General features: G+C 48.0%; 1 protein-coding gene across 6 annotated transcripts in view; it reads right to left on the reverse strand.

Annotated features, from left to right (window-relative positions):
• HNF1B (HNF1 homeobox B) overlaps positions 1-18,761 on the reverse strand; it is a 92,406-nt gene that overhangs the window by 50,694 nt on the left and 22,951 nt on the right. For 3 of the 6 annotated variants that reach the window (XM_060135657.1, XM_060135662.1, XM_060135659.1), the window contains exons 5-7: positions 10,407-10,567; positions 5,408-5,540; positions 1,574-1,768 (exon numbers count right to left, since the gene is read on the reverse strand). In XM_060135657.1, the coding sequence (XP_059991640.1) occupies positions 1,574-1,768; positions 5,408-5,540; positions 10,407-10,567 (489 nt within the window). Of the gene's footprint in view, positions 1-1,573; positions 1,769-5,407; positions 5,544-10,406; positions 10,568-18,761 lie in introns of all 6 variants that reach the window. The other 3 variants (XM_060135656.1, XM_060135660.1, XM_060135658.1) reach the window with 1 other exon arrangement.

Here is an 18,761-nt window from a genome sequence, read left to right on the forward strand (position 1 = left end):
CAGTTGGGGATGCGGGTGAAGGTCACAGCCCCACGCCTCAGCCTGCCCTTCCTTTGGAGGGAGGCTGGTTATTTCCTGGCCTGGGGCAACCGTGAGCTCTCTCTTCAGAGCCAGCCAGGCCAGCTGGGCCATGGCAGTCCACAGGTCACTGGTGACCACTCTCCGACTGTCATACCCGGGCCTCGCCACTGAGGAATCCTGTCCAGGTGAGGGGTGGGGGCAAGTGGGGAGCATATTGGCCCTGGACGGAAGGGCAGTGGTACACCTGTGGTCCCAGACTCCGCTACAGGCTGTGGTAGATTTTTTTAAAGCCTTGAAAATGTGATTGGAATGTGAGATGGTACTTAGAAACCAGCTCCGCAGGCCTGGGAATAGAGCCCCGAGCGTAGAAGAAGGCTGAACTTGGCTGGTCTCCCTCAGACCCACAGCTCTGCCTGAGGCAGCCGGAGGAGAAACTGAAATCCTCTTTCCCATCCCTGCCTCCTTCTATTAAGGAGTTCCTTGATAAATAATCACTTGCAGTTTTACAACTCTTTAACGCTTACCAAACACAGTTCATACCTAGTTTTGTTTCATTTCCCTAATCACTCCACATGCACACTATTTCCATTTTACGAGGATGAAACTGAAGCTGAGAGTAGCTAGGGAACTTAACAATGGCTCCCTAGCTGGTAAGGCTCAGAGCCAGGATTTAATCAGACAGCTAGGTCTGTCTGACCCTAAGGCTATCACTCTATTCCACAGACGTCCCTGGTGTCCCGGTGGTAACTGTGCTTGAAGCAGGGAAGCCATCCTTTCCATGATTTCTCCCCAAACTCAGAGGCCAGGGACTACAGCCTGACGTGGCCAGAGGACTGGGGGTCTGGGGCTCAGGATGGGGTAGGGGGAGAGACACGGGGGATGGGGGTGGGTGGGAACTAAATGGTTGAAAGGTAGACCTGGGGTAGGTGTAGAAATTGGAGGCGGGAAGCAGCCTCTGTGTGGTGGGCAGAAACTCTAATATTCCTTGTGCAGGATGATGTGTAGGCGGTATTTTCTGCCCATGTTCATGGTTCTTGATTGGAGATGTCTGGGGTGTGGAAATTGGAGGGTGTGGGGACTCTGGAAGATTTTTCAGTTTCAGAGAAGGCAAATAGGAGGCAAATTATATGCCAAGTCTGATCATTTGGTAACAGCTGCCTGGAACTTTGAACTGAAAAGGCTAAGTTGAGGCTCGTTGGGAAAAGGGGCTGCGCTTGACTGGGGGTCTCTTCCACGGGGGCCAGGGTGGGAAAGGGGGCATGAGTTCGTTCCACATCTAAGCTACCCTTACTCTCTATCTCCAGCTCCCCTTTCCATATAGGTCTTAATTGTCTTCATCAAATCTTCCCCCAGGAATCCTGGGGGTAGAGAAGAGGACCAGAAAAGGCACAGCACTGCATAAGAGTTATGCTTGAGATATTGGCTTTGTTGATCACAGGTAGGGAAAAGTGACCAGACCAATAAGCTTCCAAGAAGCTTCAGACCCATAGAGGGAAGAGCTCGGCTGCTGAGGTCCCTTTGGGCTCCCTCCCCGACTTGCCCGTGTCCTTACTGTGTGAGTTCTGCAGCTGCGTCACAGCGGCCATGAAGGGCTGCTGGGCCATGTGGCTGCCCGGGCTCTGCTGCATGAGGGGCTGCTGGTGAGAGCTGTGCAGCTGCTGGGAGAACTGGACGGGCTGCAGGGCTGCTAGGCTGCCGGCCACGCTGTTGATGACAGGGACGCTCTGAGCTTGGGAGGAGTTGAGGCCTGTGTGAACAAGAGGGAAGATTAGAGATGGCTTCAGGAAGGAGGACAGGTGAACAGATGTGAATGGTCATCAACGGAGGCCCTGCTATTTGCCAGGCACTGGGCTGAGCCTGTTACGTAAGAGACTGCACAGAAAGCAATTTTACAGACCCATCTTATAGACCAAAAAACTGAGGCTTAGAGAGATTAAGTTGACTTGCTCAAATTCCACAGCGAGTTGTGGATGCAAATGGGCTTTCAACAGATCTGACGGAGACCTGAGAGTCTCCCAAAGTTGTCCTGTGACCTCCCAAACTTAGCTCCCTTGAGGTTGCAGGGCCCTGTGCTTGCCTGCTCCATCCATGCCTGGCTCTGAGGGAGCAGGGTTAAAGGCATCCACACCAAGGTGCAGATTACTGCCCAGATATATCTGTCCAGCAGGGGGCAGGAGTGTTCAGGGACCCACATTTGGATAAAAAGCAAAACCCCCTCCACACTCCTGGAGGCATGGAGCCTGAAGCCCCTCATTTAGCGGGCTGTGCAAAACCCGAAAGAGGTCAGATGCTCATTCTCTTGCCTGAAACAGAGAGGGGATAAAACACTGCAACTCAATCAGTCTATGAAAAGGGTATATCTTATCTGGCAGCACAGGGCTGCTGGCCTCAAAAGGACCAGGTATTGGAAGGAGTTAAGTAGTAAGTTGAAGGTTGGCAGTTCCAGTAGGTGTTGCTTTCTGTTCTGGAAGGATGAGGGCCTCCGTGGTTCTGTACTGTGTCTGTATCCTAAGGTCTCTTTAGAACTGGGGCCAGCACTGCAAAGATCAGGTCCCTGGTACCCACCCTCCATCGTCTCCCTGGGCGGGACTCTGGGGAAGGCACCTGAGGCAGGGTGGGAGTGGGGATGTGAGGATCAGGGGAAAGACATCCCGACCTCTTTCCTGGAACTGCCAAGGTTCCTTTGACCTTGCTTTCTGGGAAGTGGGGGGAAGAATGCGATGAAGAAGGAATCCCAGAGAAAGGTCTCTTTTAGGCAAATGTGGAAAAGACACCTAGAGAGCCTTTCCTGAGACGGAGAGGGTTCCATAAGCAGGTTCACAGGAGGAGGCAGTCCTCCGTGGAGATAGCACAAAGACCTCAACGATGGCCTGCTCAGAACCCAGCTGATACTGTTATCAGAAACCTAAAAGGTGAGACCCATGAGCAGAAGGGAAGAGGAATAAGCCCCCTCTTGGCTCTCCTGGCTGGGCCTGGGGAGGTGGGGTCCTCTGAGCGCTCAGAATAGTGCTATCTCCAATTCCCCAGGGGTTCGGCTTCTCCTCTAGGCAGTGTCTCACCTGATACCATGATCTCCTGTTTCCCTTTTTCCTACCTTCTACGTAAGGTCTCAGTACCCGAGGAAGCCCCATGGATTTGCTGTTGTCTCCCCGAGCCCATTGCCACTGCTCTTTTTAGGAAATCTCTGCCCAGAAAAGCAAATTATGCTGTCTAGAGTGGATGACAGTGGAGGGTATACTTCTGCAACCTGCCTGTGTTTTAGAATCATCCTGGGGAGCACTTTAAGAAATATACATTCCTCGGCCTCACCCATGACTTAATGAGTCAGACACTTTAGAGGTGAGGCCCAGGAATTTTATTTTCAACACAGTCTGTGACCCTGATGTGCCTCAATTCCAGGATGGAGAGCCACTGATGTCATTCGAGCTCCTGCGAAGTGTGACTCTTGGCCTTTCCATCTGTTTTCTGGGCACTGATTCCTGCTTAAGAAGCATGTTATCCAGTCCAGTAGGTGAGTAGAGAATGAGGAATTGGCACTGCTGGGTAATCTGTTATCACATTCTCCTTGGGCCTCTGCAGTCGCCAGGCAGGGCCCACATACTCAACAGGACAGGAGTTGGCTATTCCTTGCCCCAAAACTCATCTCTCGGTTTATTGGCCTGTCGTGTGGAGAGCAGTACAAGTTTGGACTCGTAACTGATTCTTCATCCTGACACTCCATGGGGTAGGACCACTGCATGTCAGCCACGTTTTCTGGTGACCCTCAACATGCTTGAAGTACACACACACACACACACACACACACACACCCTTCTAAGGTCAACGTACTCTGGTGTTGGCTGTCTGCAGTAGGAGATTAAGATTATTGTAAGAAGGTAGAGAAGTACGGGTGAGAAAAATTAGGAGGAACAAGACAGAAAAATATGTAATAGCTCCAGGGAAAATTTTAATTCCGATAGTGCCTAAGAAAATATATAACTGTGTGTGTCAGCCAAAGCTGGACGTGTGAAGAGAGAAGGTAAGTGGGACAGTTTGTGTATCATTTTGGTTGTAAAAATATAGGTGGGATATCTTATCCGTAGGCCTTTTCAAATCTTCTAGAAGGTAAGCAAGCTGGTTTCAGTTATCCTATCTCATTCTCAAACCCTGGTGTTAGCGTGGTTACCATATTGCTGGAGAGGGCCCCGTGAAAAGGCAGCAAATTTTAAATACTTTATTTTGTGAGTCCGCTAAAGGCTTCTCCTTTCCCACTTCGCTTTACAGAACTCAATGGGGAGGGCATCAATCTCCCAGCTGCTGAGGACGGAGAGAGCCACACCGATTTATTCAGTAAACTCCTGTGTCTCCTAGGGGCCTAGCCCTGTTTTGCCCTCAAGGAGAGCACAAGTCCTTCTCTTCAGAAGTGATCTGAGTTGCTACCCTGACTAGAGATGGTTTAGGAAGAGAGGCGATCCCCAGGGTGAAAGAAAGATAAGCAATGTACTGCCCTTAGATCTTTCCCGAGACTTCTCAGGGATGCTTCCCTGGGTCACAAGGAAGACTTGGCCTGAGCTGTTACCGTAAGGCTGAAATATGCTGAATACACATCAACGTTATTACTCTGAGAGAGACATCCACTGGCACAGCCGTGTCAGCCTTCCTGTGCCCTGAAGTGGCCCGTCTGTGATGGATGGGGATGGACTCTCTGTGGGATGCGAGCTGCTGGGGCTGGAAGGACCTGACCCCTCTCCCTGTCTTCAGTCCTGGGCATACACAACCTATGTCTCCTTAAATCTGTCAAGGCTCAGACATGCTGTGACACTTTCCTGCAGAGTCCCTTCTCAGTATGTTTTCACCGTGGGCCAAGGAGGTCTCGTTCGACCACACAAAATTCCCCTTTAAGAAGGAAGCCCCTCATGTCTTGCTCCATCTTGGCCAACACAAAGAAACATCAACACAACCCAACCTCCTAGAAAACCCACCACATACTTAGGGATAGGAATGAACACCAGACAAAAGTATAAGCTACAATATTATACATACTCACGCTTTATCGATTTACAGGCATGTCTACACACACGGTCATTGGATTGCCAACCCATTTTACAGATGAGGAGACTGACCCTCATAAAGCTTCAATGATTTGACCCACAATGCACAGCTGGTGAGCTGTGACCAGGATTCAACTCCGTTCCATAATTTTCTCTTATTTTAGGCTAAACAATCCAAATCTTGTTGAGGAGAGAAATAAGGAACGAAACGAGTTGAATCAAACCTACAAGTGTCGGGTGAGTTTTAAGGGGATCTTCTTTAGTTCTTCTGTTTTTGTTTTTTTAAAATCAGGTTGACTCATTTCCCATGCTGCTTCTCCCTGCCCCCAAGTTTTCTGACCAAGAACAGAGCTTACTTTGTGCAATGGCCATGACTCCAGAGAGGGGGGTCATGATGAGGTTTTGAGATTGCTGGGGATTGTGGTGGGACAGGCTGTGGATATTCGTCAAGGTGCTGACCGGGGGCAAACCTCCTCCTGAGACTGAGATCTGCTGGAGAGAAAAAAACAAGAGCAGCATGAGTAGAATCAGGGTTGCAAAGAGCAGTGTCCAAAAGGATGTGGCTCAGCAATTCCTTGGCATGGCTAATTCACTGGTTCATTCATTCATTCATCCATTCAGGAACAATTATTAAGCACCAAGTGAGGGATAGGCACCGTTCTAGGTACAGAGGATGGAGTGGTAAGTAATATTGACCATAATCCCTTCCCTCATGTGCCTGCTTGTTGACTACCTTTGAATTACTAGCTTGCCTTAGAGATTCCTCAGCCCATGTGTATTATATGATTGTCTCTGGCTCATGTTGAAAGTATCCTCTGTTCTGCTCTATGCCCTCTATAGTATTGGTGCTAAAGACATGTGATTGCTAAAAATAGTAGCTGAAGAAATGCCCTGGGATTCCCTAGCGTAGCAGATTAGGGCCCAGGCAGGAGCACAGGGAAGCTTTCACTGAGTACAGGTTCTAGGAAGCACTGCTCATGCATTAACTCACAAACCTCACTAGAGCCACGAGGCAGATACTTCTGCCATTTCCATTTCACGGATAACAAAACTGAGGCTCAGAGTAGTTGTGCAGATTGCCTGAGATCCGACAACTAGTAAATGGTAACTCTTGTATTCAAATCCAAGTCTGTCTGACTCTAAAATTCAAGTTCTTACTTTTCACAGAGGACTTTTACCCGATAATTATTACTAAGGTTTTTCTGGGGGAGATCAGCCATGATTGGGCTTCTCTACTTTTCCCAAATCTCTACTATACATTAAAAAAAAATTTTTTTTTTTTTTGGGCAGGAAGCTACTATTGTAATGACAAAGCTACTAAATGAGGCTTTGCTCCAGGTACCCCTACTCTGTTTCACCATTATATTTTAATGACAGATTAGTAAGAGAAACCTACTGAGTTTTGTGTATTTTTGTCCAAGGCCACTCTGAGTCCTTCTATTTATTCCTAATAGTGTCTTTTCCTTATCGATTTTCTTCATTTTCCCAAGTGTATATATAACGGCGTCACAGGCCTATAATGCTAATTGGGTCTCTTCCTTGCTAGTGCTAATACGTCTACATGTCATATTGCATTGGTTAGAATTTTCCCAGTAGTATTAACCAGTAACAGAGGTAATAGATGTACTTACTTTGATTCTGTATTATCAGAAATGCTTCCAATGTTTCCCCATTAATTATAAGGAGTTTTCAGTTTTACACACACATACACACAAACTTTTATTCATGATAAAGTAGCTTACTATTTATAGTTTTAAAATAATTTTTAGAAGTATTACTAAGAAAGGACTGTCCCCCCTCACTCTGAAATAACTCAGACATTCTTGATGGCATCAGGAATGCTGACAGGTGGGTTAGGGTTGGGATACATACATCAGATGTTTGAGTCGCCCTCTCCTTCTTCCTTCCCTTGTGACCCAGAGCTCCTTAGACTATAGGTCTCACACCAGCACCCAGGGGGGAAGACACTCTCTCTTGCCTGCCCTTCTGATCAACCCCATAGCTTCCAAGGTGAATTTGAAAAAGAAAGAAAGAAAAAACCAAACAGGTTTGTTTGTGTTTTTAAAATGAGCATCAAGACATGAGTTAGGGGTCACATGACCAAGAAGGAATTCTGACCACATCAAACAAGAGAGAACCAGCTTGTTTGCTGGACTTGTTTTTCAAAATGTCAGAGTCATTAAAAAAAAAAAAAAAAGTCAGTGACCTGCCTTCAGACTTGCCCTGAGTAATGCAGTCCTTTGGAGAAAGTCAATGGAGTGACAGTAATCTCTGCCATTTCAATGTCTGGTTTTAACGGTGAAGGAGAAACGTGGGTGCTAATGATAAAAACAATTTAAATGTGTATGGTTTTCGCGCTTGTAAAGTGCTTTCACTGATTGTTCTCAATAGTTAATGGCACACATAGGGAAGGCGTTATGATTATTGCTCTATGGTACAGATTAAGAAACTGAGCCTCTCTCAATGGAAGAGAATGTGAAAAAATATATATTTATATACGTATAACTGAATCACTTTGCTGTACATCTGAAACTAACACAACATTGTAAATCAACTATATTTCCATAAAAATTTTTTAAAAAAGAGAAGGAAAGTGAGCCTCAGAAGAGTTGAGAGAGCAGCTCTGTGTCACCTGACTCGTAAGCGAGGAAGCCAGGATTCAAACCCAGTGCTGCTGGGCTTTAAGTCCCATCCACTTACTATTTTGGGGGGCACCTTGGTCAAGCTCCTTCCCACTCTAAAACGCAACCATCATCTTCTATTTGCCTTCAGGACTGATGGAAGCCAGGGAGCTGCCAAGAATATCTGTCATGATCCTCACAGGATAATCCAGAGAGTTTGAGTGGTATCAACGCTGCCTTTTGCAGTCCTTTGCTTTGTGCTTCACACACCTACCATCTACAAGGTTGGTACCATTAACTCTCCTTTGCAGACAAGACGACGGAAGTTTGGAGAAGTTAAGAAATGTGCCCAAGTGGTACAGTGGCCATGAAGAGCAGGCGATCTGCCTCCAGGCCTGAGCTTTTCACTATTAAGCTCTACTGCTTTGATACTGTGGAAGTATCCAGCATGGGCTTTTCTAAAACACAAGGTTCAACAGACACAGACTGCAGTCTGAAACCTGGCCAGCTCTTTGTGGACGCATGCCATTTGGGCATGGGGTGGGGGCCAAATAGAACAAAAGAAAGCTCAAAGGGATCACCATTATTTCCAAAACCAATCCCTGTGGGAAGATTTCAAATGCACATCCTACCACAGGTCAGCACACGAAGACTGTCATTCCCTGGATGGGTCTTATCCCCAAAACGGCAGAGTTATAGGCAAGCCTCACACCACCCTGGTGATGCAGGCATTGTTATCCCCCATTTTCCAGATGAGGAAACTGAAGTTAAGCAACGTCCATCCTATGGCTGATAAACAACAGAACCCACGACGTGGACACACTAGTTCCCTTGCTGCGTTATTTTAAACCATACTCCACTCCTGTCTTTGGTGGACCAGGATCTGTGATGGGCTTGTTATATATTAACCGAAAACAGACTCTTGAATTTGGGCATCCAGTGATAGTGACATAACATATGAGCCAGGGTGTTGGAAACTAGAGAAAAGCTGGTCCCTGCAAACAAGCTTCCAGGTGTTTGCTAACGTTGAGGTGTGCTGTCTTGGTCAATCATCAATCCAATAACATACTGCTCATTAGGGCGCTGCCGAGCAGAAGAGGAAGAAAAAAGCGTCTCCTGCGGCTGCCTTTGGAGCGCCCCGGCCTGGGTGAGGCAGTTTGCTTGTTACGAGGAAGGGCGGGAGGGCTCACAGGGAAACCCCAAGGACCTTCAAGCAATAGGAGAGGAGACCTGTTTCCTCCGCTGGGAAGTCAAGATCTCTCCCGCAAGCCCCGCCCCCCTCCTCCAGGGAAGTCTGGGCAATCCTTTAACTTATTTGGGTCTCACAAGGCAGCCAAAGAAGAAGCTTAAGGGATGAGAGGTGGGCAAGGGGGCTGCAAAAGGGCTCCCCTAGGAGCATCTTTCGTTTCCTTTTGCAGAGACCACTACCAGGGATTGATCAGCTCAAGTCCCCAAACTAGAGTTGGCCAGGCCTGGCGCTCCCCTCGGATATTACACTTTGTTTTTTCCTCCAGGGAGCTGGGGACTCAGTCACCTGTGACTCACCATTCCTGTGTTGCCTACACGGCACACACGTCAAGGTCTAGAATGGCATCGGCTCCCTGCCCGCCACCCCCCACCCCCGCCTCTAGGTCAGACACCTTGAAGGAAGGCATACGGCTCCACCTTGAGCTTGGAAGCCAGGAACCCACGGCTCCTCCCTCCTGTGAAACACAGAGCATGACCCAAAGAATCAAGTTTTCCACGTTCTACCCTTCCTAGTGTTGTCATGCTGCGTTCTCTTGGAAGCCGCCCTCCCCTGCTGCACTTGTGTTGCTTGAGGATTAGAACGTCGAAAATTCAACATCAACTAGTCTATTCCTCACCGGGCGGGGCTGCTCAACTGACATCTGGGGCTGGGCTGTGGTTATGGGTATAGACAACTTCATTTAGGGAGAATAATACTGACATTCCCCTAACAACAATCGCATTGTCGTTCATTGAATATTTACCGTCCCCAACACCGTGCCTCTTGTGTTATCACCTTTGTTCCGCCAACAACCCTAGTGTTATTACTTTTTATAGATGAGAAAGAAAGAGCTAGAACCTGCCCAAGGCTACACAGCTATTAAGTGCCGAGCTGGGATTTGAACCCGGGTCACTGTAACTTCAAAGTTGGTGTTTCCCACTCACCCTGCAAGCACCGCCCCACCCCACCTGCCATTTTGTGCTGTGATCTTCACTGCCGTCCAGTGTCCTTCAAAACCCGTGCCAGAAGCTTCCCCACCTCTCGCCATCCGCTCAATCCTGACTTAACTACCCTCCTCGCCAGGACCAGGGGGGTGTGGAGAGGAAGAGGGGGCTTGTTTCAAAGTGAGGTGCTCTCTGGGTTAAAAAACTAGCTTTGGAGGCCCTGGGTTGGGGGGGATGAATGAGCATTTTATCAACTCAAATGTCACTGGCAGCCCCAAAACAAACAGTGTCCCACCCGCTTTGCTCCTTTATGAGGCATTCAATCAATAAAACGAGAGCAGGGCTCTGTCAGATTTATTGGCTGGGTTCAAACCGAACACCTCTTCCACCCGCCAAAGGCTGGGTCACCGGTTCTACCTTTCCGTTCCAACTCTGGACGGCCCCCATTTTCCCCTGTGGGGCTACAATGGTTCATTGTTTGAGGCAGGCCTTGTGAGAAGTTGTGTTTGTTTTGCCTCTTATCTTATCAGCTCCAGAGCTACAATGGCCCAGGTGTACTCACCATTTTACCATCAGGTGAGAGGAGATTGTGGCCGGGGTCCAGGCTGGCTGGAGAGACTTGCTGTAAAACAGACTGGCTAGTCACCATGGCGCTGTTGCCATGGTGACTGATTGTTGAGGAGGAAGTGACCTCATTGTTTCCCTGCTGGCTGTAGCGCACTCCTGCAAAACAAGGCAGACCCAACAGCGAATATTAGTGCCACCTGACCCGAGAACGCTTGCTTTCTAGGGTGGATGACAAGGAAGAAAAGCTGCCTTCTATCCGCTGTCTTTCTCCAGGGTAGAGGTTGCATGGCCTCTGCTTGAATTCTAGAATGTAATCTCCATGAGGGCAGGATGTTTTATCTGTTTTGTTTTGTTCATGGCTGTATTCCCTCGGTAGCCACTCAATAAATATCTGTCAAATGAATGAACGAACGAATGAACAAATGAATGGATTCTGATTCTTGTTGCTTCAGCATAGTTTGTTTAGGATTTAGGGGCTTCTCTTTCTGGCTGGCGTATTTCTTTTGTTCTTCAAAATGCCTTCTAGAAATGTTTCCCTGGCATCGCTTGGCCAAGCAGGGCTTCAAAGCATGAGTTGATGGATTTTACGGAGAGGGACTGGCCCAACAACCCTTATAAGGGCCACAACAAAATGCACCAGACTCTGTGCACCACCATTTTGGCCAAGCCCAAGAGGCCAGGGGGACACAGGCGGAGCAGGGTCAGGATGGGGCTGAAGCTAGGAGTCTTCGGTTCTGGAACTCACATTCCTTTGGTGGGGTCCCATTTGGCTGACTTCCAGGGCCCAGGGGAAGGCGTGTCTGCTAGGAGGTGGGGCAGGCAGCAAGCACAGGCAGGAGACGGATGCCTAGTAAACTATTGCAGTTTGGTCTGCAAGGGAGGGGAGAACCAAGCATGTGTACAACGTCACTGCTCTGACCCTCCCTCTTGCTCGGGAACCAAAGTGCAGGTCTGTGCTCAGGAAAGGGCCAGTGCTGGGCAGAGACCAGGCGGCTGAAGGGAGCTGAAGGGGGAAGAGAATCTGGGCCCAGTGTGCAGAGTCCAAGTCCTGCTTGATGTGTCCGTGAAACAGCCAAAGACGAAGCCAGGGGTAGCTGGGGCATCTCACCCTCAGCTCAAAGCTGAGAAAGACAGTGTTCTGGTTTATGCTTTGGATTGGACAGAAAGGTTCGGGGGACCTACCTGCAAGGGATGGAGACCAAATGCCTTAGGCATGGAATTATTTGGAGAGGAGGACCAACTTCTCCTTCGTTTTCCCTTTTGCCCAGTTCCCCAGGATCAAACATCACTGTATCAAGTATCCGAGTTCTGTCGGTCCGCTTGCCCCCTGCCCTGCCTCCTGCCCCACCTGGGGCCCCACCTGCTCGAGGAGCCTGCACAAGTCCCCCTCCGCACCCCCGGGAGCCAGGCAAGCTGCCCTAACCAGCAGCCTCTTATTCACGAAGACAAAGCTTGCCAAGAGGAGATCCAAGCTGGTTTTCCTTGAATTGTGCAAAGGACGTTCCCCAAGGCTGATGTGACCTAGAGCTTAAGAGGGCTGGGGAGAAAACAAACAAATGCTAGGGCAGGGTTCTAACCTTCAGGAGCAACTTGTTTGACTACGAAGTGGCTTGATGCATGCTCTGTGGGCTTCTTCTATTGGTTGTTTCCCCATCTTTTGATTCAAGGGGCTGCTGGGGGTGGGGGTGTTGGCAGACGGCCGGCACTGGAGTTTGGTAGTGATAGGTCTGGAGCACTCTATTTTGGTGGTGGTGGTGAACAGGAACCATGAAGCTAAGAGGAAGAAAGACTTCCACGTCTCCAAGCCCACACTGCCTGCCCAGTCCTGTCTGACTTCCTCTGCACCTACCTGTAGCCCCTAGGTCTCCTCTTTACCACCCTCTACTCCATCCCGTTGGGTTAAATTAGGTCCTTTTTCTCCACTCATATTTGCCACCGGGTTCCCAGCAAGATACTTATTTAGGAGAAGAGAGATCTGGAACTTGTGAGCTCAGAAGGCAGCTGGGTCCAGTAGAAAAGGGGGAGAAAGATTTCAGATCAATTAAATGAAGGATTTTCTAACAAGGAGGGCTAACGGGAAGATTGTGTGCTCTGGAGCTGGACAAACTCGGGTTCCAATCCTGACTTTGCTCTTAACAGATGCGTGATCTTGGGAAAAATCACTCTCTCCCTCTGTGGCTGTTTCCTCTCATAAAGTGAAGAGGACGCTTCCTTAATAGGGCTAGTTTGGATTAGAGATAACATCTATAAAGCTCTCAGCAGAATGCCAGATAAACGGCAAACACGGCTAGCGATGCTGCAGGAAGGGAGCTGGTGTAGGGATGGAGCCCAAGATATTTGCCCTAAGACTCTAGAATTCTGGACAATGAACAGTAGGTTCTAACTACTGAATGGAATTACCTTTCCACGGAGAATCATTTCCAAAGAATCCAACTCTGCTGCAACCACTGATGCTTTGTCCTGGAAGCAACTTGGGAGGGAGGCCTGGCCCCTGGCCCTCTTGTTCTTTCCTTTTGGAGAAACTGGACTTCACCCTGTTTTTCTCCGGCTTCCTCTGACTCCCTGACCAGCTATTTACCTCCCCAAGATGCTCTGCTCCTGAGAGAGCAGTGATAACGCTGGGAGTCAGGTGTGTTTTCACCTCCCAGCTTGTCCCCATCATTGATTCAGTCTCAAGTCAAACAGACGCTCGTTTTCGCCTATTTAATTTGGCTGAAGGAAGAGGGCCAGTCCTCTGGTGATCGAATATGGGTCGTGGGGAGACTTCTCCCCTATCCCAGGCTACATAATTATTTATTTAAAAATAATTAACCAAAGATATCCGCAGGAAACAAAAGCCTTCTTCACAAGGGAGCCTGGCAGGAGGGAGGCAAGAGCCATTTGTTAGAATCCCGGCAGCATAGCCCAAGGCTGCTGTGCTTTGTAAACCTTGTTTTCTCCGCTCCCCCAGCGGAACTTCATTATATGAGAAATATAATGATGGAGCTGCTCTCCTCAAAGACAGATGGGCCTAGACCTCTGCACCTCCCTTTAAGGACCTCTGGTTGAGAGATAGCGTCTGGCTGGGGATTAAGGGAGCCCTGTTTTGAACTCAGTTCTGCCATCAGTGTATTGGGTGAGCTCTAGCTCCCTCATCTCTCAGCCAGAGGAGTGCCTACTGTGGGGAGGGGGCTATCATCACCACACTACTCTCAACAGAGTGCGGTGAGAGCTGGGCACGAGGCTGCTCATCCGCTCCAGGTGCACCTGTAGCTTTTCCCACTGACACTCCTCTCACCAGGAATTTGGCAATCACTCAGGCTCCTGAGAGGGTGGCTGTAATCAGCCAGCCGCCTTAAAAGGGGGTGCGGAGGTGGAGGGTGTATCACAAGATCTCTGCCTACGAGACCAGAAATCGGTGTTCTCGTTAGAGGAAGGAGAGGCCAGGTCCTTGTGTATTTCACAAACTCAGAAGAGCGCTTGAAAGGAGAACCAAAGTAGAATAAGCTCTGGTGCCAGGTGACATGGGTTTAAATCCTGGCTCTACCACATAATAGCTGTGTGACCTTGGGGGAATTACTTAACCTCCCTGAGCTTCAGTTTCTTTATTGTTAATGATTTCCATCCCTTTGGTCATTGGATGAGTTATGGGCGTGAAATTACCCAGGCCATGCTTGGCACACAACAGTTACTCGAGATACATCTGTTCCTCCTATTTGGGGATTGTCTTTGTTTAAAAGACATTTTTAGGAAGGCTTCATTCACAAAACTTCATTGAGCACCTATCCTGTGCCAGGCATTGTGGCAGGGAGCCTGTAAGAAGTGGAATGGCATCTTCCCTTCTCCCTTCACCATTGCAGGCTCTGAAAATGAACATACGACAAGGGCTCTGGTTTAATAGTGACTGACCGAAGATGCCAGGCTAATAGCCACAAAGGTCCCGCAGGAGAAATGACAAAGCCAGAAGGTGGTCATGTACTTTCCACTCACTTCCTGGCTCAAGTCACTCATTGGCCACATCCTATCAGCAGCCCTAAGAACCACAGCAAGTATGTCCAGCAGCAAAGTCATCTTAGCTGGAATCTAGAGACAGCCCTGAGGCCTTGGAGAGGAGATGTCTACTCTCACCTGTTCCCAGGCCTCAGCACCGTGGGTGATGATGCCATTTCCAAACTCCTGACAGCATGTGGGACAGAGACAAATCATTTGGTTTCTATCCAACATGACTGGTCAGAAGTGACAAAACATGAAGGAAGCTTACGGTTCCAGAAGCCGGCCTCTCCATACGCTGCCTTCCTGTACCAGCACCCAATCCAGGGCACTCTTCACACTACTGCAGGCTGGGATTTCTTTCTAGAACAAAATTGCACCATGTCACGGCACTCTTTGGAAACCTAACGCTGCTCCTCACTGCCTTCTGGAAAAGCCCCAACACCTCAATGGCAGAATTGGGCTGTTGTGACTCCAGTCTGCCTTATTGGTATCATCTGTCACCACATCCCATACAGCCATGTCAGAGCCCTGCCACTCCTCAGCCAGACCCTGCCATCTCCTGCCTCTGTGCCTTTGCTTATGCTGTTCCCTGTGCCTGGAGAGCTCTTCCCTTCTTCTCCATGTCCCATCATTTAAAAGGGCTAAATGTCACCTCTTCTGTGAAGCTCTCCTTGATTCATCCTGGTAGTTATCTGTTCCATCCTTTGTATTTAACATACAGTAGAGACTCTTACAGCAGGAGCTGGTCACCCTGCACTAAAATGCCCTGAGGATATGTTTCCTTCTCTCTCCCTCTTAAAGAGATGGCTTTTTACTCATTAGTACATCCTCAGAGCCTAGCAGAGTGGCTGATGTGTGAATATTCATTGAATGAGGGAATAAGCCCTCAGGTGCTTTGAGGATCCTTGCCCCAGAGAACAAGGGAGCATCCCTTCTGGCAGAAGGAGAAAATACAGTCAGTTCTGCGGTCATATTGGTATTAACAGTGTGGATTGGTTCCAATTCTATTGATATATTAGGGAATAACTTGAGTACAACATGAATTTCATATTTGAGGGATTCAGAAATCTGCACCCAGCTGAATGGAGCCACATAGGAATAACTACAATTGCTTTTTTGTTTGTTTGTTTTTTAAAAAATTGAAGTATAGTTGATTTACAGCATTGTGTTAGTTTCTGCTGTACAGCAAAGTGGTTCATTTATACACATATATACATTCTTCTTTATATTCTTTTCCATTATGGTTTATCCCAGGATATTGAATATAGTTCCCTGTGCTATACAGTAGGAACTTGTTTATCCATTCACATAGGAATACACTAAATGCACACACCCACACACACACACACACACTCTCTCTCTCTCTCTCTCTCTCACACTCTTCAAACATCTACCAGCTACCATTAGTTCACTGCATGTACTGTAAGCCACATCCATCCCCCACCTCACAATAACTCACCAGCTGCAGCCCTTCCGATGCTCACTTCAATGGGCAAACTTTAGGCCTTTTTCAAGGTAAAGAGCCATATTTATTGTTGTACAGTGTTTATGTATTTCTTAGGCATTTAACAGGTGTAAAACTCTGCTAATGTTTTTATTAGATTCTTATCTTTTTTAAAAGGTGTCAACGACAAAGCTTTTGAGTATTGTGCCCTTAACCCCATTTTTTCCCCATAAGCCCTGTGGTTTTTATTGTGTGACCTTGCAAAGCACGGTGGTTTTTATGATGGGTATGTTGGGTTCTATAGGACTGACTGTGCCCCTGTGTTCAAAGGTGGAAGCAACTGCCTCCCAGGAGGATGCCAGAGAGGAGCTGTCCAGGGTGTAATTAACTACAGAAACTTTTCATAAACCTGTGCTTCAGGGGCTTGGACTACCCCATAGAGCCCTGGATATCTAATCCGGCTCTCTACGAGCTTCAAAAATCAGTTTAGGAGTTTGGGATTAACATATACACACTATTATGGGACTTCCCTGGTGGTCCAGTGGCTAAGACTCCACATTTCCAATGCAGGGGGCCCGGGTTGGATCCCTGGTCAGGGAACTAGATCCCACATGCCACAACTAAGAGTTCGCGTGCCGCAACTAAAGATCCCGCACGAAGCAATGAAGATCCCATGTGCCGCATCTGAGACCCGGTGCAGCCAAATAAATAAATAAATATTTTTTAAAAAATACACACTACTATATATAAAAGAGATAAACAACAAGGACCTATTGTATAGCACAAGGAACTATACTCAATATTTTGTAATAACTTATAAGGGAAAAGAATCTGAAAAAGAATATATATGTATAACCGAATCACTTTGCTGTACACCTGAAACTAACACAACATTGTAAATTAACTACACTTCAATTTTAAAAAATGGTTTAAAAAAACCAGCTGAGGGAGTGGTTAGGACTCGGCGCTTTCACTGCCGTGGCCCGGGTTCAATCCCTGGTTGGTGAGCTAAGATCCCGCAAGCCATGTGGTGTGGCTAAAAGAAAAAACAACAACCAGCTGAGACCCCAATTCCACAACTCCAGAAATCAACTGGGCACCAGTGTCCAGCCACTTTAAATTCATACTCTCTCATCTCTCTGCTTTGACTCTCTGATGATTCTGGGCCAGTCAACTTCTGGGCCTTGGCATTTTTATCTGTAAAATGGGCATACAGATCTCCCTTCCTCGGAAGCCAGAATAATGAATGAATAAAATAAGGTTAGAGAAGCACTGGGTTCTCCTGAGAAAGAAAATGCTGGGCAAACAGAACAGCAGCGTCAGCCCAGAAAGCATGACCAGAATCGCTCTTTTAGAAAGAAGCAAAGAGGGAGGTGGGGGTCTCCTGGGCAGTGGGAGGCTCAGCTTGACCTCACGTGGCCTTTGAGCCTGAAGCCTGGGGGTCCCTTTCACTGGGGTCTGTGAGCTGCACCCAGAATCTGGTGGGCTGCCTTTCACTCTTGACATTTCAAAGCCAATCTCCCATCCCTGATAATGCAGGAATGTTCCTCTGGCTGGTGGACTGCTGCCAGCTCGAGTGAGCGTCCCAGCCACCAACAGAGTAAACATTACTCAACCGGCCAGGGCTCTGTCACACACATTCTTCCCCTGTGTTCCTAACCTCACGCAGAGTGCAGCCCAGCACTGTTGGGTCTGGAAACTGGGAATTTAAAATCAGGCAGGAGGGAGAGTGCCGAGGAGAAAGCTCTTCCAAAAAGGAAACAACCGTGTCCATCAATTATAAGTAGACAGAGCTGTCTTTCTCATGAAGCCAAAACAGAGGTTTGGGGGTAGGGGCACCAGGAGGAATTAGGCCAGTCTTGATGGGTCCAGCACTGCATCCTTATAAACCCACTCCCCCTTTTCCCCAAAACGAGTCACTTTCTTGAGGAGAGAGGCAGAGACACATGTGATTCAGTCTAGTGAACTTCTTAAGATACTCATTTAGGATAAAAGAATGTGAACAATTCCCCCAGCGTGAAACTGGGAACTCCAAAGATGAAAGCTTTCAAATAAGCTGGCATTGCTGCCTCAGTTTCCTCATTGGTCACGCAGGACTATTGCCGGTTCTTATTAATAGTTCCTTCTCTCTGAGGATAAAGATGAATGTTTGCCAAGAGTTGAGGAGATTAAAAATCTGAAAGTCTGGGAGGAAAAATCTGAAGCAAGATGAAAGCAGTTTAAACATGGGGCTGGTTTCAATTCCAGATCTCTTTCTACCCGAGGTGGCTTAGTTAGGAGCCCAATTCATAAGAGGAGAAACACAGACAGGCCTGCGGGGACGGTAAACACTCTTGAACTCAAGGAGTAAAAGTTGAGTGATACTTGAGGGAAGCCCACAAACTGGTTTTCTTATAAAAATCAAAGCAAATGTAACCAAGAAAAGACAAAGGCTTTCATCAAAAGCATCTCGGCTGAGAACAGAAATGAATGTGCACCTGAAAAAATGGCACATGTGGGGAGGTAGAAAGGGCTGCCTGTCCTTCCCGCTAAGCCCATCTCGGCTACCATGCCTGCTCCTTAGCAGAGAGCTGCTTTCTGCAGGCAAACAAGAGAGGGTTTGCAATGAACACTTCATCCGGGAGATGCTGCTACACGTGAAAGAAACCCAGCCAACCCTCGAGTACCTGAGAGGGCCTCACCTCTGTAAGTGTTTTACACAGTCTGCTTCTCAATGTGTCCCAGATGCCCATTTGACAGAGTGGAACACTGAGGTTCAGAGAGGAAGAAGTCATTTCCACCATCTCTTGCTAAGGGTCTCCCAGCAAAGCAGTAGTATCCTGAAGCTGGCCCCTCTCGCTCTTCCCTGAGAGCCCTGCATTGACTCCACATATCCTGAGCCTCCCATCGTGATGCACTAATAGTTTGAAATGATTTCATTTGTTTTCTTGGCGG

The sequence above is a fragment of the Lagenorhynchus albirostris genome, chromosome 20, assembly GCF_949774975.1.
Source record: "Lagenorhynchus albirostris chromosome 20, mLagAlb1.1, whole genome shotgun sequence".
Taxonomy (NCBI): Eukaryota; Metazoa; Chordata; class Mammalia; order Artiodactyla; family Delphinidae; genus Lagenorhynchus; species Lagenorhynchus albirostris.